This window comes from Panthera pardus, unplaced genomic scaffold (assembly GCF_024362965.1).
Source record: "Panthera pardus isolate Hobbes unplaced genomic scaffold, ASM2436296v1 HiC_scaffold_8, whole genome shotgun sequence".
Classification (NCBI taxonomy): Eukaryota; Metazoa; Chordata; class Mammalia; order Carnivora; family Felidae; genus Panthera; species Panthera pardus.
This window is the reverse complement of record NW_026527013.1, coordinates 74,963,911-74,987,677: the sequence shown is the minus strand read 5'-3', so window position 1 is coordinate 74,987,677 and position 23,767 is coordinate 74,963,911. Positions and strand designations below refer to the sequence as shown.

Below are 23,767 nucleotides of genomic sequence, written 5' to 3'. Positions count from 1 at the left end.
GTGAGAAGTTCTCTAGGATAGACATCTATAAGTTGAATTACTGTGATGAGACTGTATTTTTAATTTTAGTTAATGTTGCCAAATTACCTTCCAAAAAACTGTAACAATTTACACCTCCAACCTACAGTATATAAATGTATCTGTTCTCAGTACCTTGCCAACAGCCTGAGTATATTTCATTGCATCTACCGACATATTAGTGACATTGGGCTTTTTCTATCCTTTTGCCCTTTGTCTTGCTTTTTGGTGAATCACTTCTATGTCTGTTTCTTACTTGGGTTGTTGGACTCTCTTTCTCAAATTTCATCTTAGTCAATTACATGCTGTATATATTTAGAGGACTTTCTAAACTTTTGGAAGGCAGGAATCATGCTTTATTCCTTTTTAAGGACCTGGGCGAAGTTATTTTTATGAAGTTTCCAAAATTAAAGACTGTTTTTGGGTAAGCCTCCACTACACGTGAGCTTGCAAAGCCATGCAAAAAAAGTAGACGTAACATAGTCACTACTCTAAAAGTCAGTATCCTGGCGAGGACCAGAACTGTGCAGAAATACCTGGTCAGGAGATGAAACCAACATAACACGCTTTCATGAGGAAATTGGCATGTCCTCTTTATTAGAAATTCAGACAGGAACTAGGGTAAAACCCCCAAAGCAAATGGTGTTCAAGGACAGACAGAGTTTGGTTTGCACCCTCAGGAAAGCTCGAGATGAATGGACTGGCTGATGAAAGGGCTTTAAGTCCCCGTTGTTGAGAAAGCGCTGTTCCTGTAGGCTATGTCAGCAGAATTCTCCAGTAGTCGTCCCCTTCCACTGCTTACAAAGGTTTCTGTTGGACTGTGGACACCTCCTGGCTCAGTAGACCATCTTCACACGGCTGTGTGAGAGGCTGGTGGCACCCTCTGTTCCTGAGGACGGCCTGCCTTCCTGTATGTCTCCCCCAGGGCTCACTTCCTGCCCTCCTAACATCCCTAAGCTTCCAGAGGGCCTCCCTGGTCTTTCCAAACCAAGCCATTTTCTAGTCTCGTCCCACCAGCCATTGACGATTATGTTCGTGCTCCCAAACACTGCTGGCGAGGGAACAGGTTGGTAGTCTTTCTGGAGGGCAATCTGGTATTATGTTTCAGAAATCTTAAAAACGGGCATGTTGTAGGAGCTGAGGATTTATTGTAAGGGCACAGTGCCACAGAGATCTATATTCCACTGGAGTGGGTAAGACGCCAATGATCGATCTCTCTGCAGTGGTGTTATTTTTTCTTTCTGTTTAGTCTTTACCTCAAACTACATTAGGAAGGAAAGCATACCAAAATGTTGATGAAGTTGGATACTGGGATTCCAACTTAGGGTGATTTTAAAAACAATGATGAATTTTGGCATTTCTCAAGCTTTCTTCAATGCCCATATGCACTTGCTTTTATGACTGGAAGGAAGATTTATTGAAAACTATCAGCAAATAAGTTCCTCATAGAAAAAAAAAGGTGGAGGGGAACGTATAGATTAAAAAGGAGTTAGGAAACATCAGTGTGACTTATTTGGCTCACGATGTGAACAAACTGTAAAAAACAAAACAACAGCAAAAACCATAAGACCATTAGGCTAGTGTGACCACTGAGTGAATATTTGTAATTATGAAATTATTAATTTTTTAGATATGAGATTGTAGTCTTGGTATTAAAAAGCTCATGGGGGAGCCTGGGTGGCTCAGTCAATGGTTAAACGTCTGACTTTTGATTTCGGCTCAGGTCATGATCTCACGGTTCCTGAGATCAAGCCCCACGTCAGGCTCTGGGCTGACAATGTGGAGTCTGCTTGGGATTCTCGCTTTCCCCTCTCTCTCTGCCCCTTCCCTGCTCATGCTCACTCTCTCTCAGAATAAACTTTAAAATAAAAATTCATGACATGTATATAAGTATTTATGAATGAAATGATATGTGTAATACTTCTTTAAAATTATCTGGTGTAGGGGGCAGAGGGGGTATACAGAAGAAACAGGTGGACTAAAAATAATTATTGAAGTTGGGTAATGAGCACTTAAGGACTATAAACTCCCTCTTTTTGCACATGTTTGCAAACGTGTGTAGTAAAACATTTGGAAAAGCCAGCAACAATGGATGTCACACTTAGACCCCCCTGGCGCACGGCAGGAATACGCAGGAGTGGCATCAGGGCAGAGGCCCGCACTTTGCAATTAGTCCGCGAAGCCAGTTTTGGTCTGTATCCCTCCTTGTCTCTGTCTCATTCCATCCGCTAGTCTGCTCAGATTTTTTCACCTCAAATTTGAAGCAGTTCAATCTCCCAATTCTCCCCCTTCTTGCTTCTGTCATGGGCTTAAAAGTGATTTCTCTGCCTTGGCCAAGAGCCCACTGGCCTGATCACCCTTGACCCTGTCCCCCCTCAGGTGTCGTAGGCAGCGCTGGTGGGGCGTAGGCCGTGCCTGCTGGACTTGCTCCCTCAGCCCTGGAAGTGTGAGGTAGATGTCTGTCGTCGGGGAATTCTAGCAGGGGAGGGTGCAGAGCACCAGCTTTCTCTAGTTCCAGGTTGGTGTTCTGGTTAGTGCATGTTGGTGTTACCATTCAAAGGAGGATGCCAGCCTTCTGAAGGCGAGCATCGGTTCCCTGAAGATAAATATGGTGGCTATGTGTTGTTCCATCATCCATCCTTAAATGACTCCAGAAGTTCTCCTATGAATGTAAACTGATAATGGAAGTGAGCTGTATGTTTTCCTTATATATGCTTTCTTTCCTTAAAAAATTTTTTTTAATGTTTATTTTTGAGAGAGGGGGAGAGAGAGAGAGAGACAGACAGAGCATGAGCAGGGGAGGGGCAGAGAGAGAGAGAGAGAGAGAGAGAGAGAGATGCAGAATCCAAAGCAGGCTCCAGGCTCCGAGCTGTCAGCGCAGAGCCCAACATGGGGCTTGAACTCCCAAACCATGAGATCATGACCTGAGCTGAAGCTGGATGCTGAACCGACTGAACCACCCAGGCGCCCCTATAAGTTCTTTATATTGCATCCTAACCTTTATTAGATCTGTCATTTGCAAATATCTTCTCCCATCTTGTAGGTTGCCATTTAATTTAGTTGATTGTTTCCTTCACTGTGCAGAAGCTTTTTTTTTTAATGTCTTTATCTCTGAAAGAGAGGGTGGGGAGGGACAGAGCACAAGTTGGGGAGGGGCAGAGAGAGAGGGAGACCCAGAATCCGTAGCAGGCTCCAGGCTCTGAGCTGTCAGCACAGAGCCTGATGCAGGGCTCGAACTCAAGAACCGTGAAATTACACTCTGAGCAGAAATCAAGAGTGAGATGCTTAACCAATTGAGCCACCCGGGCGCCCCCATACTTAATTATAAATCATCTGTTCTCTTACATTTTTCTTCATCTGACTATAAAATGCATTAGGGGGAGATGTGAATGCAAGTGAAATGTACAGTTTTGGGTTCCCTAATGATTTCTTGTATTTTGGGAATGCTTGTAATTATTTTCTTTTTATAATTATTTAGAGAGAGAGAGAGCAGGGGAAGGGCAGCAAGAGAGGGAGACACAGAATCCGAAGCAGGCTCCAGGCTCTGAGCTGACAGCACAGAGCCTGATGCGGGGCTCAAACTCACAAACTGTGAGATCATGACCTAAGGTTGAAGTTGGACACTGAACCGACTGAGCCAACCAGGTGCCCCAATACACTTTCTTTTCTATTTCATTCCTATTTAAAAAAAAATCATGACCAATTGCAGCAGCCGGGTAGGCATGAGGAGGCCTGGGGCTGGCGGGGGAGCGAGTGTGCCTCTCACATCTTTTCTCTCACTTCTCAGGCTTTGATGAACATGCGTGTCACCAGCCATGTCAGCCTTGAACTTGTTTCCAAGGATCTACGTTGCTTCCTAAATATACTGAATTCTCCATTTATAAATACTCTCAAGTGGGACATCTTCATGGTATGTGCAGTGTCAGAGTGAGTTGGACCACGGCTTCCCCCAAGTGGGACGAAACTCCTGTGTAAGGTGGGGAGCCCTGCATGAAGGGTGCTCTGATCGACCCTAAGGGTGTCTGAGTCCCAGATGCTGGTCTCGTGGCTGCCTTGTTACCACTGCCCTCAGGGGCGTATAGGGGTCGTCCTGGTCTAGTCCCACCTAAAATACTTTCTCCAGAACATAGGTTAGTCTGACCATGTCATTCCCTGACCAAAATCCTTCAGGACTCCTCCCACCCCCTGGGCACACTTCAGACCCCCCCGCATGGCCTGTGCGGCCTTCACTTTCACCTTCTCACCTCACACGGTGCATTTCCGTTATAGGACAGACCTCATTTCGTCTCACACAAGCTGCTGCCTCTACTTGAAGCCTCTCGCCCCTTTATTTGGTACGTAATACTTGCTGAACGAAGGGATACATAAATGGCTAAACTATATGTATCTTTCCAGAACTGGCTCCGGTGGTTTTCCCCAGCCCGTATGTGGGTGGGATGATTTACTTACACACTCCTGTAGCATTTCATACGTTTCCTGTTTTGTTAGCAATCTGCTTGCACTGTGGTGCTGGTATTTACCTGTTGTGTCTCAGCCCCGCGTCTGCCCTCTGCCCTTTGTTGGGGCTGGAAGTCTGCAAACTATAGTCCCTAGGCTCTATTTCGGGCCACATTCTTATGTCCTGCCAATAGAAAGCACAACGGGGGAAGGGTGGGGGCGCCTGGGTGACTCAGTCAGTTAAGCATCTGACTCGTGATCTTGGTTCGGGTCATGATCTCACACTTCGTGAGTTCGAGCCCCCCGCGTCAGGCTCTGTGCTGACCGTGCGGAGCCTGCTTGGGATTCTCTCTCTGCCTCTCCCCCACTCTCTCTCACTCTCAAAAATGAATAAACTTAACTGAAAACAAAAAACACAACCAGGAGATCAGAAGGCAGGAGGAAGAGAGAATCTCCTGACCTCTGGCTCCAAAGCCACAGGGGTCGCCACTCAGCTGGCGTTTGTCGTGGCTGCCTCTGCTGCCGCTCCAGTGGTAGCAGGTTGGAGCAGTGTCAGATGCCAGGAGCACCTTTCGGCAGCTCCATAGCTTCGGCACATCCAGAACTGACCGCGGCGGCCTCACAGCAAGATGGCGGCTCACACCCTCTGGTGGAGCACAGCTGCCCAGAGATGCTGGAACCTTCTCCTCTCTGGGTGTCCCCCTTCCTCCCTTTTGCCTCTCCAGTCTCCCTCATTCTCCCCTTCGCTCTTCCAGCCTATAGAGCATCTTTGTCCCATACTTGCCTGGGTTAAATTTCCTGTTTGAAACAGACCAGGAGAGTTTCTCTGTACCTGACCAGTTTCCCTCTGAGAGAAACTCTACTTAGTTTCTTGAGGGCAGGGACTGTCTTACTCATTTTTATTTAAATGCTTCTGCCCAGTATAGTACCTAGAACACTAGTCTGGCAAGTGAGGAAGTAGACTGTGGAAAATTCTTGGGGAACGTACGGTTCTTTTGGAAATTTATACAGGTTATTTAAATGTATTAAAAAATGTATTCACTTTAACACCTCCTCCTAAGCACAGCCACCTTCTCTCTCAATCTGTGTGGTTTGCATGGGACTGACTCCCATCCAGTGGCTCCAAGTGTGCATATAAACCAGTTTATGCCAATCACTGTCCACAGAATGTTCTGGAACTGTTGGAAGAGGAACTCTCTGCTCTCTGAATCTCAGATGGACTCAAAATGCATTTCGGGGGGTGGGGTGGGGGCGGGGGCAGAAACCTTAGCTCAAGTCTCCAGAGGTCAGTATGTCTCTTCCATTCAGGAACCTCACCATTTGTTAGTGAAAAAAAAAAAAAAAAAAAAAAAAAAAATGAAGTTTCCATTATTTTTGTGGCCGCAAAGAAAAATGATCTTCATAAAATCTTAGCTGTGGCTACTGTCTGTGACCAGGCTGCTGACGTTATTAAAGTCATTTTTCTATATTAAATGAATATAAGAAGCACTTTGGGAAGAAGCACTTTGGGCGTCTGTTTCCAGCGATCTTGAAGGAGCACCCTAACCGTGTGAAAGGTGCAGGCTTGAATACAGGGTCATCTGCAGGTCAGGTGGCGGGGAATCAGAGGTAGTCCAGATAGGAGTGTGGTTGCTGTTGTGTAGTGAAGAAAGCGAGCGCAAAACCAAGCGGTAGTTTAGTTGCTTTGTGGGTCTTCCGTATTGTGCATCCAACAGAGTGGTGCCCTCTGGGAAACAGTCTTCTTTGTCCTTCTTGGACGAGTGAGACCGAACCCTCCTTCTGCGGTCCGGCTCTGCCCCTGAATCTGCTTAGCAAGATGAAGGTGTTAGCAAGGGACAAGCCCTTACACTTGAACCAAGAAATATATGTGGAGAACCTACTGTGTGCAAAATACTTTGCTAGAACATTCTTCAGCTTTCACTCTTTATTTTAATCCCGTGGCAGGGTGGTAGGTTGGCAGAGAGGAAGAGAAAGTCCAGCATGAAAACGTAGAGCCTGGAGTGGGAGAGTCACACGGCCCTGCTGACAACTTCGGATTCTGACACTTCCCTTTGGGTGAGGCATTTTACCTTTTTGGGTCTCAGGCTTTGTAAAATGAGGCTCATAGCACTTATCATATTACAACGATGATATGAGATAATCCATATGCCTGGGAGAGAGAAATGAATGAGAAGAAACCTATTTATGCCCTGATGGTACAGCCTAGAATAAAGGGTCATCTAAAGTCAGATAGAACACACACGCCCTGTGATCTCTGGTGCTGTTGTCTTCTTTTCTATCCACAGAGTATCAGTATCATATTTATTAAGCCTTGAAACTGTGAAAAACATTTTAAGTAGGCCCTGAGGGGTGGAGATATCTATGCGCACATATACATGACACAGTCTTTGTCGACTCGAGCAGATGGACACTTTGATGACTATCATAGGCTATGCCAGAGAATCGTACAAGATGGTAGGTGAACACAGAAAGGGGAGAGGCAGGGGCGCCTGGGTGGCTCAGGTGCTTATAAGTGTCCGACTTCAGCCAGGTCACGATCTCGCAGTCCGTGAGTTCAAGCCCCACGTCGGGCTCTGTGCTGCCAGCTAGAGCCTGGAGCCTGCTTCGGATTCTGTGTCTCCCTCTCTCTCTCTCTGCCCCTCCCCCACTCACACTCTGTCTCTCTATCAAAAACATTTAAAAAATTAGAAAAGAAAGGGGCGAGGCAAACCCTGACTTATTTTGGACTTTGAAAAACCAGAGGTTCTGGAAAATGGCTCACTTTTAAGGAAAGTCCTCCGTCATCAAGGAGTTCCAGCTCATGAGATGCTGTTCCCTTCATTGTAGGTGATAGATCTCTTTGACCTCCCAGTTCTAGGACCAATGTTCTTTTCTTCTAGTTTCCTTCTGCACCTTCCTCTTCTTCCTCCTCCACCTCCTTCTCCTTTTGTGACCTCTTCACGGCACAGAAAGGGTCATGCCCGATTCTCCGGACGATCTCAAAACCACAATGGCAACGGTGCTATACTTGACCACTTGACCAAAGCAGACGGAGATGCATGAAGACTGGCCCAGGATTAGGCTCCTACGTGTTAGGGGCTCACGTGTCCTTGGCTGTGTTACCTTCAGCTACTGGATTTGGGCCGAGTAGAGTGGAGCTGATACAGAGTCAGCTCTGTTTTCTCACCTGTCGGCAAACCTAGTTGAGTATCTTTCATATAGAGCCCGCTTAGCTAGGCACTGAGGAGAGACCTAGAATTAAGTGGACAGTCCCTGTTACCTGGGGATTCGTGGTCTAATGGGAATCAAGCGGGTAATTCAAGAGTTCGCAAGTCTTTGGAGAAGTCCAGGTTGCCATGGAGGCACGTACTAGGGAAGCTAGATGTATGTGGAAAACAGAGACCACCGCTCTGGGGAAGGGCTGTTGAAGCTGAAGGATGTGCAGGGATGAGCGAGGAGGCATCTGGCGACTCTCCTTTTCCACCTGCCATCACTTCCTCCTCCAGTATTAAGAAGTGGAGCCCAGATGCTATCCTTGCTCGTGGAGAGTGGCCCCCGCTCTTTAGCGGACACGACTCACAACTGAGAAAGGCAGAATGTGAGAAAGCAGTGCCAGAGCCAGCTCGCATAGTAGTGGGCCACCCAAGCTCGCAGCCGGGCTCCTCTAGGCGGCCGCGGCTGCTTCTGGGTGCGCCAGTTTGTTTCTCTGGATCGTGCAGAGGGGGTCGGTCGTGGGTGCCGCCTCCTCCAGGAAGTCCACCTTGTGTCCTCAGGCTGCGGGAGGCTCTTCTCTTCAGACTGGCCTCGTCAGAGTTCCTGCAGCCCAGACACAATGCCGGCCTTCTTCTAATTCCACGTCCCTTGCACTAAATTCTCCATTCTGACTGAGCTTAGTTGAGTTGCGTTTCTCACGCAACCAAGGGTCCTGACTGATGCAGGTATGTTAACGTTTGGAGGGGCTGAAAGTACGTATCTTGAACCTAAATCTTAGCACAAGCCTTTGTAAAAATTGAAGCTAGAAAGAATCTTAAAAGAAGCTACTTATATCAAAATGAACTTCATATTAAGGTGATGTCATCTACAAATATTTTATTAAGTTCTTAAGAGCACCTCTTCTAGATTTTTGGAATTCAGAATGTATGTTCTTATGTCCTTATACACTATTTAAAAAAAAAAAATTTTTTTTAATTTGAGACAGAGAGCAAGGGAGGGAGGGGCAGAGAGAGAGAGAGAGAAACAATCTCAAGCAGGCTCCGCACTGTTAGCAGAGAGCCTGATGCGGGGCTCAGACTCACAAACCGTGAGATCATGACTTGAGCTGAAGTCAAGAGTCAGACCTAAGGGTTAAGACCAACTGAGCCACCCTGGTGCCCCTACACTGTTGAGACAATTCCTGCTATACTTTCACCCATACATTTTGGTGGAGAAGCCGGGCGCCAAGCAGTCAGAGAGGAAGCATGATCATAAGTAACACCTGGAGGAATGAGAAAGCCCTAGCACATTCTGAAAAGGGGCCCGGCATGTGAGTGGGCTCAGGGGGCACGCCCGGTGTTTTGAGAGGCGCAGGCAGCGGTCTCCTGGACGGAGACCAGCAGTGTGCTTCTGCGGAGACCAGCCCCTTTATGGAAGGAGGGATTAGTACATTGCATCCGTCAGCTAGGGCCGCCCTAGCACAGTACCACAGGTTGGACGGCTTAACCAACAGAAGTGTCTTTTCTTCATAGTTCTGGAGGCTAGCGGTCTAAGACCAAGGTGTCAGCGGGTTTGGTTTCTTGAGGCCTCTCCTTTAGTTCAGATGGCTGCCCTCCCACCGGACCCTACATAGTCTCTCCTTTGTGACTGTGTCCGAATTTCCTCTTCTTCTAGGGACACCAGTCATCTGGGATTACAGCCCACCCCCTAGGACTTCATTTTACCTTAATTACCTCTTCAAAGGCCTCTTTCTGAGTCTAGTCCTATTCTGAGGTGGGGGGGGGGGGGACTTCCAACACAGAACTTTTAAGGGGACACGACTTGGCCCATAACACGTGTGGAAACGTAGTCATGCTCCTTTTAGGTTTAGGAAAATGCCCCCAGGCACATAAGTAAAAGCAATGTTGGCAGCTCTATAAGAATTGGCATGATTATGAGCCAAAGATCTACGTTCGTCTGGCAAAAAACGAAAGGAAGCTGTAACGTGGTCAGATGGGAGACAAGTGGGTCTTGCCTGGCAGGGAGGATGGGAGTGAGGACCCTGTAGTGGCACCGAATTAATGAGCCAGCCAAAGACGTGGGTATTCAGACGCACGACAGATGGGCATTGGATTTGAGTATAAAAATAACAGCGTGTGAGAGTAACCGATTAAATGTGCTGTTTCTAGAGGGATTTGGCTATGCTTAGAGGGGACAGGGGCTTAGAATTGGCTACTGTAATGGGCAGCCCAGAGGCGAACCCATGGGTCTGACTGGTGGTCAGCAGCCTTGGCTGGAACCTGGCCCACCTCCAGGAAGTGGCCCTCCGAGGGGGCACGTGCCTCCGTTGCTGGACATCTCAGAGGTTAGAAAGTTCTCGAGTTTACATCTTTTTAAAAATTTTTTTAACGTTTATTATTTTTTGGAGAGAGTGTGCAAGTGGGGGAGGGGCAGAAAGAGAGACACAGAATCAGAAGCAGGCTTCAGGCTCTGAGCTGACAGGGGGCTCGAGCTCACCAACAGCGAGTTCATGACCTGAGCCAAAGTTGGATGCTTAACTGACTGAGCCACCCCGGTGCCTCAACGCTTTTTTTTTCTTTTAAACATAATCCCTGGCCTTTTTTTTTTAAGTTTATTTATTTTGAGAGACAGAGACAGCATGAGTGAGGGAGGGATGGAGAGGGAGAGAGAAAATCCCAAGCAGGCTCTGTGCTGCCAGTGTGGAGCCCAGTGTGGGGCTTGATCCCAGGTGATTGTGACCTGAGTCGAAGCCGAGAGTTGGACACTTAACCGACTGAGACACCTAGTTGCCCCAATACAGTTTTGTTGTTGTTGTTAGAATGAGCGGGGGAGAGGGGTAGAGAGACAGAATCTTGAGTAGGCTCAACACTCAGCATGGAGCCTCACATGGGGCTCGGTCCCACGACCCTGGCATCACGACCTGAGCCCAAACCGAGAGTTGGACGCTCAACTGACTGAGCCACCCAGGCACCTGCACCTTTTTTGACGTAACTCGAACCTCAGCGATTGGACTTCTAAAGCAACAGAAGCATATCTCCTCTTCCCCTTCGTACGTGACCTACTTCTAAACCTTGCAACACCCCTCAGTTTTCATGTCTTTGAAGCAGTGTGCTATCCAGTTCCTTTGCTTGTTTCTTGAATGGCAGGATTTCAAATTCTGTCCTCTCCACTTTGTCAAAACGTCTGCTAAAACAGGTCCCCAGCAAAGTGCTCTCACATGCGGAACGGATGCTGCTTCCCGTGAACAGGACCGACAGTCCACCAGAATTTTGCATTTGTTTTTTTTTTGTTTGTGTTTTTTAGTAGTCACTGATGTTCTGTATTAGTGGTCAAGCAGCAGAAACCTGGGTTAATTTTGGAAAAATGCAAGCTAATGATTGGTAAGCACTTGCTGCATTAATTATCTAATGCCGTACAACGAATTCCCCCCAAGTTTAGCCACTGAAACCAACATTCATCACCTCTGTTTCTCAGGATCAGGAATCTAAGAGTGGCTTGTGGGGGTGGCTCCAGCTGAGGGTCTTTCTGGAGTCTGTGGTCAAGATGTTGGCTGGGGCTGCAGACTCGGATCTGGCCCGGGAGAGTCACTTCCGAGCTCCCTCGCACGCTGCTGGCAGGGGCTTTGGCTCCTCGCCACGGGGCCTGTCCTCATGGCACGGCTTACTCCAGGGTGAATGATGCCGAGCCTCAGTGTCTTTTATGACCTCATCTCGGAAGTGACGTACCGTCAATGCTGCCACACTCTATTGGCCACAGACCAGCCCTGGTAGAGGGTGGGGATAACGGGGGCCACCCCAGAGGCTGACCTTCATGTAGCATTCGCTACAGGCTGGTTCCTTTTTCCTGTGCTGGTACCAGCCGAGCCCTCCATGCGGCATCTCATTTAAGGCATTCAACATCCTCCAGAAGAGGTGCGGCGATCATCCCGTTTTACATTTGAGGCAATGGAGGCTCGGAAGTGCTAACTGATTCAACTTGTTTCTTAGTGACAGAGCGTGGATTAAAATGTAGGCTGACCTTCAAGAGCGAAATGCTCCTGCTTTTTACCCAAGGTCTCTCTTCATTTGGACTCTTAACCAGGTCTTTTCCTAACCCATCTTTGTACAGATAATTTTTCTGAGTATAACTGAAGAATTTTGCATTTCACCTGTATTAAGTTTTACATGCTTATTCAATATTACAGGGACACTTTCATTCTTAATTCTTTTATTTTTTTCAGTTTTTAAAATTTTCACTGATTTTGAAAGAGACACGAAGAGCAAGCAGGGGAAGGGCAGAGAGAGAGAAAGAGGGAGTGAGCGAGCGAGGGAGGGAGACAGAAACCCAAGCAGGCTCCATACTGTCAGCACAGAGCCCGATGTGGGGCTTGAACTCAAGAACCGTGAGAGCACAACCTGAGCCGACATCAAGAGTCGGGCACTTAGCCAACTGAGCCACCATCACGCCCCCATTCTTATTCTATCATTTGTGAATTCCTTCGGCCATCCTTGCACCATCCACAGACCCCATCTACATGTAAGACAACCATGAAGAGATCACGCACAGATGTGCCTACAAAACTGGATAAATATTAGGATCAGAATAAAAGCCCGGCGACAACACGTACGTAGTTTCTGAAGTAAAATTATCTACAAAATTGAAGTTTAAGTTTGCACTCCATAGCCACGTCTTGTCGATATGGACCCGAATATGTAACTCAGTCGTAAGTGAAGTCACCCAGTCCGTCCTTTCACGTTTATATAAAATTGGCTCAGGGCCTTCATCCGTTTTCCTTTAGGAAGACCAGCCTTTGCTCCCCCAGCATGCCAGCAAATCCGGGGTTTTTATGTTTTTGTTGTCGCACACAGGTCTGAACTCCTGTTCTCAGTCAACTCCGGCTGTTGCCTCCTGTGGGTGTTCTGCTCCCTCTGCTGTTCAGGGTTCTGGATGTAGAACCCAGCTCCTCAGTTTCCCCTAGAACCTACTCACAGATGACCCTATTTATACACCAGACCTTACTGAACACGCGGTGGGGAGGGAGGAGGGTTCGGCATCAAGGCAACATACAGTTGAACAGTCTTTTCTAAGATGTTTACTTTTGGGAAGGAGAGTGAGCAGGGGAGGGGCAGAGAGAGGGGGTCGGAGGATCTGAGGAGGGCTCTGTGCTGACAGCAGAGAGCCGGATGCGGGGCTCGAACTCCCGAACTGGGGGATCGTGACCTGAGCTGAAGTCAGAAGCGTAACTGAGCCACCCAGGCGCCCCTGGTCTTGTCTTAAATCCCTTTGATTATCCCAGTTGCTTGTTCCCCTTCCCTAAAATCCTCACCTCTCAGTGCCCCTCCCTTAGAAAGCAGAGCATCTCAGCTCTTGGCCCCAGACAGAGCTCTGCTAACTTTTATTATGTAAAAGCGTGCAGCCAGGAACCTGCAGAGGTTCTCAAGTGTTGATGCTTCCTCTTGCCCCCTTGAGCCTCCGTCACCTGGCCCATCAGTCTCTGTAAGTGCAGGCGAGCAGGAGAAAGGTTTATGTTTTCAGCGGTATGGCCCCTCCAATTGCCTTTAGAAGACAGAACCTGTTGTCAGCATTGGCTTTTAAGCAGCATCATTTTCTTCAACTCTGTCACACGTAGTGTTGAGCCAGTAGTACTAGGCGTCAAAAGAAGGGTGACAGGCTTCCTAGGTTGCCAGGGACTGTCGTGTTGGCTTGTGGTGGTTTGTAATAGCACCCCCTCACGTTCTCAAAATGCTATGCTTGGAGTCACGAATTACACGATCATTACAGTCGAGGAGCAGTTGATGAATTTTGAAAAGCTCTCGTTGATGTGTGAACATCAAAGAAAAGAGGGAATTGAGGCTACTTGGAATAATTGGGGCAAGAAGCTAGATTCATTTTGGAATAAATGCTTTAGCCTAACTCATTTGAATACGTTGACCTGTGGTGACCTGACCTAGTCAGGCACTTATAATGCTGGGACCAAGGACCTTCCTAATGTCTTTGTTTTTTGACAGTGAATAGAATGGTTTATTTTTCGAAAATCACAGCACAAAGAGGGGACTCTGGAAAGCAGATGTATCCATGTTGCCGTTAGGTATCCAGAAGGAGAAAGCACAGGAACTGCCCAAGGAGGCCTCTTCTCTTCTTTGTGCCATAATATCACCAACACTCCTTCCAGAGGAAAGAACCTCACGCCCAGCAGGAGAATGAGGTCTTTGTTCAGTCCAGTAAGGGACATTTACTGAGTGGCCTTTCTGTAGCATGCATTTGGTGATGAACAATTCACGTATAGGTATGTGTCACAAATACCTTTGTCTTGCTTCTGCCAGGGCCGTGGGAGGTTGGATGCAGACCGCTTTAGGTGGGGGGCAGACTACGTTGGGGAGGACCTGGACCTGGGGAGACATTAAGTTAGACTCTGAAGGCTGGATGGGATCTACACTGAGGAGTTGGAAGAGGGGAACCGAATACGTGGAAAAACGTACTGTAGAGAGTGAGAGAGCGTTAGCACTGGGAATAGCAACATATCTGGGAACTTGACTGGATCAGTCTGGAAGGGCGATTCATGCAGAAACTGGGTGCAGGATAAATCAGAACTGTGGGTACTGGAGGCAGGAACACCTCAAGAAGAGATTGGTTCTGATCCATCTAGAGGCTCGATGATAGGAATCTGGGTCAAGACCATGGCAGTGAGCACGGAAGAGAGAGGGAGATGGGGAGAAAAGACGGCGGACTGGATGGGGAGACACAGGAGGAAGGGCACTCAAAGAAGAGATTTTAGCACTTGAGAATAAATCGTACCGACTGTGGAAGAATGGAGACAAAGGAGACTTGTTGATGGTGGCCGTGAAGACCCCAAAAGGGAGGAAGAGACAGTGGGTCTCTGGATGAGCACATCTACCACATTTACAAGTCCTGTCCCTCATGTCACAGGATGCTGGAAGGTGTACATTTCTTGACCTTGAACAAGGGAGAAAGGCTGGACTTCCATTCAGCAGACATTGTCAGGTGCTTGGGTGCCCCTCTACCAGGGGAGAGGGGAACACGGTATGTTCCTTGTTCCTTGTTCCCAGTCCACTGTAGAGGCAGACATATTTTAAGTTCTTAAAAATTCACAGAGCCAACAGCCTGCAGGCCCCTCAGCCTTTGGGTACCATCAACGATACATACCGTGGCAGCCAGTTCCACTGCGTCTGTAGGAAACACTCAACCGGACTGGGGGAGAGCCCGAGGAGACCGGTCCCGAGAGAAGAGAGCTGAGTGGCAAGGGCCACCTTGCTCTGAGCCCCACACTGCGGTCTCAGCAAAGATGGACTCAGCAGAAAGCTATGTGGGGGTCCCCACCTCCCGTTTCCTCTGAGAAGCAGCCAGCCTTACGAACCCACACGTACCCTGTCCCCGCACACCTACCATGCACACTCTTGGGAACAGCAAGGAGGCAACAGACGGAGACCAACTCGGTTGACCAGACTGAATTTCCCAGGTACCAGGGCCATGAGGCAGACAGAGGCTTGGTGGTCAGGAGCAGCAGGGGCAGTATGAGAAGCGGGGACCAGGGACAGGCTGGGACTGCGGAGATCTGGGAGATGCCGGCGGCAGATGCAGGTGAGAGCAGGTTGTGGGGACAGTGGCCTTCCAACCAGCGCCAGTGTGGACAGAGGCCAACTGACGAGATGCCTTCTTCTCATGGATACTGGATGCACCAAGATGATCCCTGCCGCCACCGCAGAAGAAAGAAGGCGTCCCTAAACTACAGCAAAGGCCGATTTATCTGAGTCTACCATGAACTCAGATGAACTTCACACCACAAGGTAGACTATGGATTCGAGAAGACTGATTTTAATGTTTTTTCATTTTGGAGAGAGAGACTGAGCACGAGCAGGGGACGGGCACGGAGAGAGAGAGGAAGACACAGAATCCAAAGCAGGCTCCAGGCTCTGAGCGGTCAGCAGAGCCGGACGCGGGGCTCGAGCCCAAGTTGGATGCTTAACTGACTGAGCCACCCAGGCACCCCCTCAAGAGAGGATTTAAATGTTACTCTTTTGCAGACCTGAGTTTGTGCACGTGGACCGCTGCAGTGTGGTATGCCAGAGGCAGACGGAGCCCCGGGTGCCTTCTAGGACAGGTGAGCCATCTGAGGAGGCCAGGGTGGGTGAGGAGTCAGTCACATTGAGCCCTGGGACTGTCGGCTAAAGGAGAGCAATGGGAAAGCAAGGGGAACCGAGCTCGGGGACCAAACCTGAAGTCCCTTCACATCCAGGGCACTGGGATTCCTGAGGGTTCAAAGAGAAGTGACATGACCCCATTTTCATTTAGAATCACCATTCTGGGTCCGTGTAAAGAAAGGCTGGGCATTGGCTAACTCTGGGATCCCTGCTTCTGGAAGCCACGTTTTTCATTCTCTCTCCTATCGTACCTGTGTCCCTAACATCACACTGATTCGAATCACCCCGACAGGAGGTGAAGGAGGAAAGGCATTTCTTTCCAGATTTTTAAAGTGACAATCAGCGGCAAGCTCAGGATGGGGGTCTGGGAAGTCAGTTACTGCTTAGTATCGAAATTGGCGGAGTTTCAATAGCCTGAGTCTTGGTCAGAGAAGCCAGAATAAACTGGCGTGGTATTTAGCACATACAAAGGTTTCCTACACAGACATGCATACATAATCCTTATTCAGTGTTGACTGAGCATGAAAAGAAACTGAGAAATGTGCCTACTTTTATTTACACAGTTTACTTGAAAGCGGTGGTTCACATGCTCCGTGTCGCCTGTCCTCTGATGGAGGTTGGGCTGGGGGTGCCCTGGGCAGCCCAGTTCTGTGGGGGGCTTTGTGACGTGTTCCTGTACACCCTCCCTGCATCTGCTTCCTCTGTCCTCTCGATGATTCAGTAAGCCACTGGCTACTTTATAACAAATTCCCTTCTAGGACTGGAGAGGATTTTGTTTTCTATGTGCTGACCACCACAGGTCAAATGCATACTTTAAAAAAAAAAAAAATCAAATACACAGCGGTTAAGATCACGGCCACGGCCTCTGAAGGCCGCCTGCCTGCTACCTGACCTGAGACAGATGGATTCGGCCTTACGGGCTCTGGCTTCCTCTCTGTTAGATAACGAGGTTGGTGGGGGGGGGGGGGGGGGGGTCCTGTTTCGGAGTTGGGACGAAGAATACAAATGGTGCTTGCAACAACGCCCGACCCACAGTAATTGCTCGAATGCTTGTTTTTAGAATATGAAAATATATAGGTTAAGATTATAACCACCAAATTAAAAATTTGTCAGGGTGCCTGGTGGCTCCGTTGATTAAGCGTCCAACCCTGGGTTCAGCTCAGGTCGTGATCTCGTGGTTTCGTGAGTTCAAGCCCTGGTTGGGGGGGGGGGGGGGCTCTGTGCTCACAATGTGGAGCCTGCTTGGGATTCTCTCTCCCCCTCTCTGAGCCCCTCTCCCCTACTCGTGCTGCCTTCTCTTTCTCAAACTTAAAAAAAAAAATTGTTGAGAACTTTTCATTCTTAAACTAGTATAAAAATCCTTTTGACTAGAAGAAGAAAACAGGCTCTCACCAGAGAACCTTGAACTTGGCTGTTTCACCCTCAAGAGTGGCTTTCTGTACAGGGGTGGGAGGGAACGTGCACTTTGCAGCCACGCCCCTCTTCCCCAAAGTAAGTGCAGCAGCTTTGCTTTTTACGTGTGCTTACAAATTGGCTTTACTTGTGAGTTTTTTGGTGAAATAAGGATTTCTCTGGTTAGAACACAAGGAAAACCGGCAGAAACTGGAACAAGGGAATGAGGTACGGAGGGGTGCTGAGGACTTTCTAGTTTGGGATCTGTAGGAGTAACAGGAAAAACCTGATGTCTGCTGGAGAATGTTGGGGCTCTGCTGCGGAGACCCGCCATGCATTTCCTCTGAATTTGGCCCTCTGCCCCGATTTCTTACAGGGAGCCATGCCCTGGAGCTCAGCAGTCACCTCTGCGAACATGATGATGTCTCCCTGTTTCAGTTGCTCAACAGGATACCATGGGATGTGGTATGTTCTTCCTGGGGGGGTGCCTTGAGCATGAAACAAGGTGCTGCCGGTGGGAAGGTGGGGCCAGGCTCGGTGGTGGGAAGGCGCTCAGTACACATGAGCATCCTGCCCACTCCCCAAAAAATAAAGCAGAGAGTTGCATTTATTCGTGTCCGTGGGACTAAGTGTGGTGACAGCATGTGTTTTCCACCCATGGCAGGAGGTCGGCACAACATAGCTCAGGATGGATGAAGCCGACCGCTGCAAGACAGTCACAAGTTCGGATCCTGTCCCTGCATCCTCCACTCTGCGTTCCCTGAGGGCCAACAAGGCTGCAGGACACGTGTCAGGCCCAGGCCCATTTCTCCTGAGACTCCCTCTCAGACTCTGTAACATCTCTTCCCTCCTCTCAGCTGGCAGGACCCAACCATGACCCCTCACACTCTGAGGTGTGGAAACCCTCCTCCATTCTTAGGGGGCCAGAATTCGCTACAAGGGAGTCTTTTGCAAGAGCGAACATTTATTCAGTCAACAAACATGGGCTGCTTGCCAGGGCCGGACACAGAGAACACGTGATCAGTCAACGTGAAACAGGACATCAGCCTGCGCCTGGTATTCCCAGATGTCCTTGACTAAGTGACAATTTACACAGTGTTTCATTAGATGCCTATTAAGAAGAGAAGCACAGCTGATGCCATAAACCAAAGCACCCCCAGAATGGGAGGGCTGATTAAGCAGAGGCCGTGGAAACAGGTCCAAGTTGCCGGGAAGGTCCTGGAGCTGCGCCCAGGCAGCGGGGACAGCTCGCGGCAGTGCACTCGATGGCCAGAAAGCCTTGCTAGGTCCAGAACCTCACTTCCACCCCACTCCCTTCTCTTCCATTCCTAAAGAACGAACCCAGCCAACGACCGAGTGTAGAGTGTGAGCCCCAGGCAGGGACGGAGGGGGGGACCCTAATGTCACCTGCAGAGAGAAGCCGAACACACCTCTTCTGAGCGTGACCTAAACACGCACAAATCTCTGAACAGCGTTGGTGTCCACGAACGCTGCCACTGTTGCAAAAACAGTCTTGGAGAGCACGGGGAGGAAGGGTGACCAGCCGAACTGGGCTATTTCTTCAACTCCAAGATGGCACTTCCTGGTCCGCGGTGCTTGGCGCTGCAGATGTTGCAGAACTGTGCGGGCGAATTCTAGAAACGAAATTACAAGACACGGGTTTTAAAAAAGCTTTTTCGGCTGCCTGGGTCATGATCTCGCGGTCCGTGAGTTCGAGCCCCGCATCGGGCTCTGTGCTGACAGCCCAGAGCCTGGAGCCTGCTTCGGATGCTGTCTCCCTCTCTCTGCCCCTCCCCTGTGTGCACGTTCTCTCTCTCAAAAATAACCATTAAAAAAATAAAAACTCTTTCTATTCTCATATTCAGAAATCTTATGGGAGCATTGGTCAGGGGGTGGGGAGGAAGCTAGGAAATGTCCCTCCATTTCCTGGAGATTTCTGCTGGGTCACAGAGGGTTCTGTGAGACTCTAAGAACCCCCCCACAGCAGAACAAGTCTAATGTGACCAGGGAGCACATGGGGGACCTGACTTAATACTGAAAATAGCAGTGTCACGATATGGAAATCGGGCTGAAAAAGTGAACACTAGAAAATGGTTTTCACTGTATCTCGCAGCTGTATGGCTTGACCCTCATCAATTGTACCTACATGAATCCACTCGATTTTGTGTTTAGCACAGTAATCCCCCTTTATCCGTGGGGGTATGTCCCAAGACCCCCGGGGGATGCCTGAAACCACAGACAGTACCAAACCCTAAATACACTGTTTCTTCTGTACATCCCTACCTAGGATAAATTAGGCACAAGATTGATAACTAATAAAACAGACAATTATAACAATACACTGCAATGAAAGTTACGTGAACATGGTTGACCTTGTACTGTACTCACCCCTCTTCCCAGGAGGAGGAGGAGGAGGAAATGCCTGCCTGAGGAGGTGAAGTGAGGAACGAAACAGGCATCGTGTAGACTACTACTGACCTGGCTGTTCGTCAGGAAGACAACCGCCTGCTTCCAGACCGCGGGTGACCACAACCACGGAGAAGGAGGCACTACTGGGTAGTACACTAAGCGTCTTTACCCTTGAGGAATAAAGTCATTTTCTCGTGGGATCTAGAATGAATTATGAGAAGCCACAGAGCCACGGGATGACACATTAGACTTCAGACTTCCCACTCACCATGCTGGGCACGGGCAGGCACTCCTTGTGGAACATGTGGCGGCAGTGGAAGGCCACCACGCTGAAGGGCTTAGCGGCATCTGGGGGGCACAGGGCAGAAAAGAGAGAAGAACCCAATGAAACAGGCAGATCGGGAACTGCGGGAACCGATCCCGACTGCAAGTCCAGCTGTGGTTCAACGTTCCAGCAGGAAGCCGCACGGTCACAGAGGCATCCCCGAGGGGTGCTGGGAGCAAACGCACAGCAGCTACCACAACCGAGCTGCTCTGAGTCAAGGTCACAGACCTCCACGTCAGTTACGCCTACAAACCGGGGACCGCTTCCCAGCGAATGCAACCATGTTTATTTTAAAAGTTAGGAGGAAACTGGATGGCTCATTTGGTTAAGTGTCCAGCTCTGGACTTCGGCTCAGGTCATGATCTCATGGTTTGTGACACTGAGCATCACATCAGGCCCTGTGCTGACAGCAAGGAGCCTAGTTGGGTTTCTCTCTCCGCCCCTCCCCCATTCTAAGACTTAAAACAAATTAGGATGTGTATCCCCTCTTCCCTTCCCTGTGCCCTCACACACACTATACACACCATATCCCTCAGTCCATTCCGTGGCTTTAGAAAAATGCTGCCAGTTCACCTACTGCCTTGGCCAGGACCACTCAGTGACTTGGGGGGCAGAGCAGGGTGACAATCCTAGGCTGTGACCTTGCACCGTGCTGCGAGCACTTCTGCAGAATTTACACACCGCGGGTGCACTGGTCTGCAGGTCTGTTAAAACACGGCCTAAAAACACTGCGAAAGCTCACTTTTCCTGCGTCCGCTGCCGTTTTTAACATGAACACCTCAAACCCATTTCCTCTAGAAAAGACCCTGGGGGGAACAGACTTCTCATGTTGCTGTTAGATTATCCCTTAAAGCTAAGTAAACCCTGCAGCAGCTAGCTCTCTTGGTACTTCTCTGTGCTGAATTTGTATCAAAGGAGCACTTTTTTTGCATCCCAACAGCTATGCTTTAATTTCTATTTTCAAATTCTGGAATTTCCTCTTCTGTCCTATCCTTACGTAAGGCGCTCCGATTACACACGACGATATATATATATATATATATATATATATATATATATATATCTACCAACTATAAATAAACATGTGCTTGTGTTCTGAGGAGGCGGCACATAGTAGGTTTCCGTCGAAATCGGGGATAACTTAGGTGCCCATAACCACAGAGCAGAGAAAAAGTTTAAAGAAAAGGGAAGTACAATTTTTTTTGTGTATGCTGGTGTACAATTTTTTTCCTAGATACACACAATTCTTCTTCCTTGGAATTTAAACATGTTGATGGTAGTTTTTCCATTCTATTTTACTCTAAAGCCATGATCCTCAAAGAATGGCTCCCGAAGAAGCATCTATGTCACCCGGGAATGTGTTGGAAATGCAAATTCTTGGGTCCTGCTCGGAAACTACTGCCTCTGCAGGTTTTGGGGGGGGTACCAGCACTCTGGGCTTCCCGAGCCTTCCAGGTAATGTGGGCTCACTCTAGGATGAGCCCCTCAGCTTTACAGAATGGTGGTGCCAGCCTGCAACTGGGTAGGGTTGTGGGCTAAAATTCTGTACACAGATTATTCCAGAAGTTATAGATTAGCTAATGTCAAAATTTTAATTCTGGGGCGCCTGGGTGCCTCAGTGGGTTAAATGCCCGACTTCAGCTCAGGTCATGATCTCACAGCTCGTGAGTTTGAGCCTGGTGTTGGGGCTCTGTGCTCATAGCTCAGAGCCTGGAGCCTGCTTCGGATTCTGTGTCTCCCTCTCTCTCTGCCCCTCCCCCATGCGCACACACACACACACACACACACACTCTCTCTCTCTCTAAAAAATAAATATAAAAAATTAAAAAAAATTAATTCTCCTCATAAACACATATTTGGGGTATCTCCACCCGCCAATCTTACCTGACGGAAGAATAGGGGAAAGGCACGACTCACAGATGTTTTCCTCTGCAAGGAAACACACACACTTGGGATTAGACAGCCTTTCTGTTTGCTCTGTCTCTTCTGAAAGCAAGGCCTATGGTTCCAATAGGATTATTTCAATGATACCCACCATCGACCAGAACGCCTTTCATTTGAGTCCTGTGCATTCTCTTCAGTAAGGACAAAGAGTCGGCTACGAGAATCTTCTTGCAGCCTTCACGAAGCAGGATCTAATGCATTTGTTGTAAAACAAAACAAAACAAAACAAAACGAAACCCGCATCTTTAGAAGACTCAAATATGGGGGAGAACCCTCTTACTGGGGATTCAGAAAATTGGTGTTTGAAGCTGCCCGATGAAGCGCTCACTGCTGGCCGGCCCTCGGTACACTCTTGCCTCCAAACCTGTCAGACCAACCTTTCCAGCCTCCGTGCAGTCACAACTGCACTTAATATATAGCCGTTCCTGTAGCGCTTGTGAAATGACATACAGATGTAAAAGTTTGGCAAGGAAGGCTGTATTAATGAACCCTGACGTTATCTTACAAGGCTTCCTAACTCAGACTCTGCCTGGCAGTTCGGCCCCCATGTGACCTGCTCATTCCGGGATGGAAAACCTGCTATTCCAGAATGTTCCATTTGATAACTCCGTCTATCTACTGCACTGATCTATACGGGGTCCATATCCCAGACAAGGAACAGGGCACAGAGCAGCTAAGCAGACAGGATCTCTGTCTTAACCCCCCTCCTGGCCGCAATCCCTCTCTTCTCCCATCCCAACTGTTCAGTGCAGTGCTAAGGGTCTCAAGTGTCTCTGTTAACCCTCCAATTTGGGGACTCTTAAGGGGGGCGGACGACTGAAAACTGACCACAGATGTTCATATTGTTACAAGATCCATTTTCTTCATCCCAGTACTGTGCTTTTTCTTTATGCATTTTTCCTGCTACTTTGTAAGTTACATATTTTCTCCCTCGCTGCCTGGACAACGAGGAGAGGCAGGGACCCCGCAGCAGCCTCACAAGTCACGACACCCACAGTGCAGGCCAATGATGCTGGGTGGCACCCACCTTGTGTTTCAGAGCCGGGGCGGGATGGAGACAGAGAGTGTCCACCTGCTTGGGGCACAGGAGACAGACCACCCGCTGTACCTTTTGCCCGGTTCCATGGGCCCCGGTGAGAGTTTTCCGAGGTGTTTTGTTAGAAATTGGCAGAGGCTGTGTGAGGTGTGCTTATGCCAAGTGCCTTTTTTTTTTTTGAACCAGAACTTGTTGCTTTTCTAAGAGGGGGACACTCAGGGCCTGAAGGGCAGTGAGGCTCTCTGTGGCAGGGTCCGTGGCTCGCTCTTCTGGCTTGATGGGTCTTAATGCACGTTTCTGTGCGGTCAGATGTAACTGTCCTGGAAATTCACAGAATCATGCCCTCACCGCCTCCCTCGGTCCAGCTCTGAGTCACAGTGAATGCTGCTCTCAAGAGGTGCGTCCCACCCTTCTTCATACTATGCATGTGTCTTGCTTTTCAGGTTTTCAATTCATGCCACTGGGCCACCTGGGCTCTGCTATCCCCGGTGTCTACACTAATACACGCTCCTCTCAAATCCTGGACAGCACGGGCTGGGTGGGGGGGAGGTGTGAAATGCAGCCCTAGGGCTTGCTCCCCAGTCCTACAAAAGCAAATACTCAAGAAAACAGAGCTGATGCCCAGATCTAAGTTCTGTACCTGCCATTTCTAGTAGTGTTGAATAGGAAATAAAGCTCTACGATTTCTACATTAATCGAGACACTGCCTATGACGTTTTCTTCTTCAAAATGCTACTAAAAATCGGATTTTGGATTCATTTAAAAAAGGCATTAAAACTTTAATGGGTATCATTAAAGCACACAGGAAGAGAAAAATATGGTAAGAAAGAGATCTAGGAGATACTGTTACCAGGGGCGCCTGGGTGGCTCAGTGCATTAAGCGTCCGACTTCGACTC

The 23,767-nt window shown here is 48.7% G+C and overlaps 1 protein-coding gene and 1 long non-coding RNA gene across 5 annotated transcripts in view; one reads left to right on the top strand and one right to left on the bottom strand.

Moving 5' to 3' along the window:
• LOC109268028 (uncharacterized) overlaps positions 1-18,572 on the top strand; it is a 101,926-nt gene extending 83,354 nt beyond the window's left edge. Inside the window, exons 3-10 of one of the 3 annotated variants that reach the window (XR_008420556.1) lie at positions 3,806-3,928; positions 4,288-4,352; positions 6,400-6,510; positions 11,846-12,228; positions 13,614-13,891; positions 15,648-15,724; positions 17,533-17,621; positions 17,821-18,572. This is a non-coding gene — a long non-coding RNA (uncharacterized LOC109268028). Of the gene's footprint in view, positions 1-3,805; positions 3,929-4,287; positions 4,353-6,399; positions 6,511-11,845; positions 12,229-13,613; positions 15,411-15,647; positions 15,725-17,532; positions 17,622-17,820 lie in introns of all 3 variants that reach the window. The other 2 variants (XR_008420555.1, XR_008420554.1) reach the window with 2 other exon arrangements.
• A 4-nt stretch (positions 18,573-18,576) lies between these two features.
• Positions 18,577-23,767, bottom strand: part of VPS41 (VPS41 subunit of HOPS complex) — a 186,385-nt gene continuing 181,194 nt past the window's right edge. For both annotated transcript variants that reach the window (XM_053898062.1, XM_019451110.2), the window contains 4 exons: positions 21,926-22,025; positions 21,775-21,819; positions 19,834-19,913; positions 18,577-18,790 (listed from right to left, as the gene is read on the bottom strand). In XM_053898062.1, the coding sequence (XP_053754037.1) occupies positions 18,710-18,790; positions 19,834-19,913; positions 21,775-21,819; positions 21,926-22,025 (306 nt within the window). In that variant the 3' untranslated portion in view covers positions 18,577-18,709. The remainder of the gene's footprint in view (positions 18,791-19,833; positions 19,914-21,774; positions 21,820-21,925; positions 22,026-23,767) is intronic.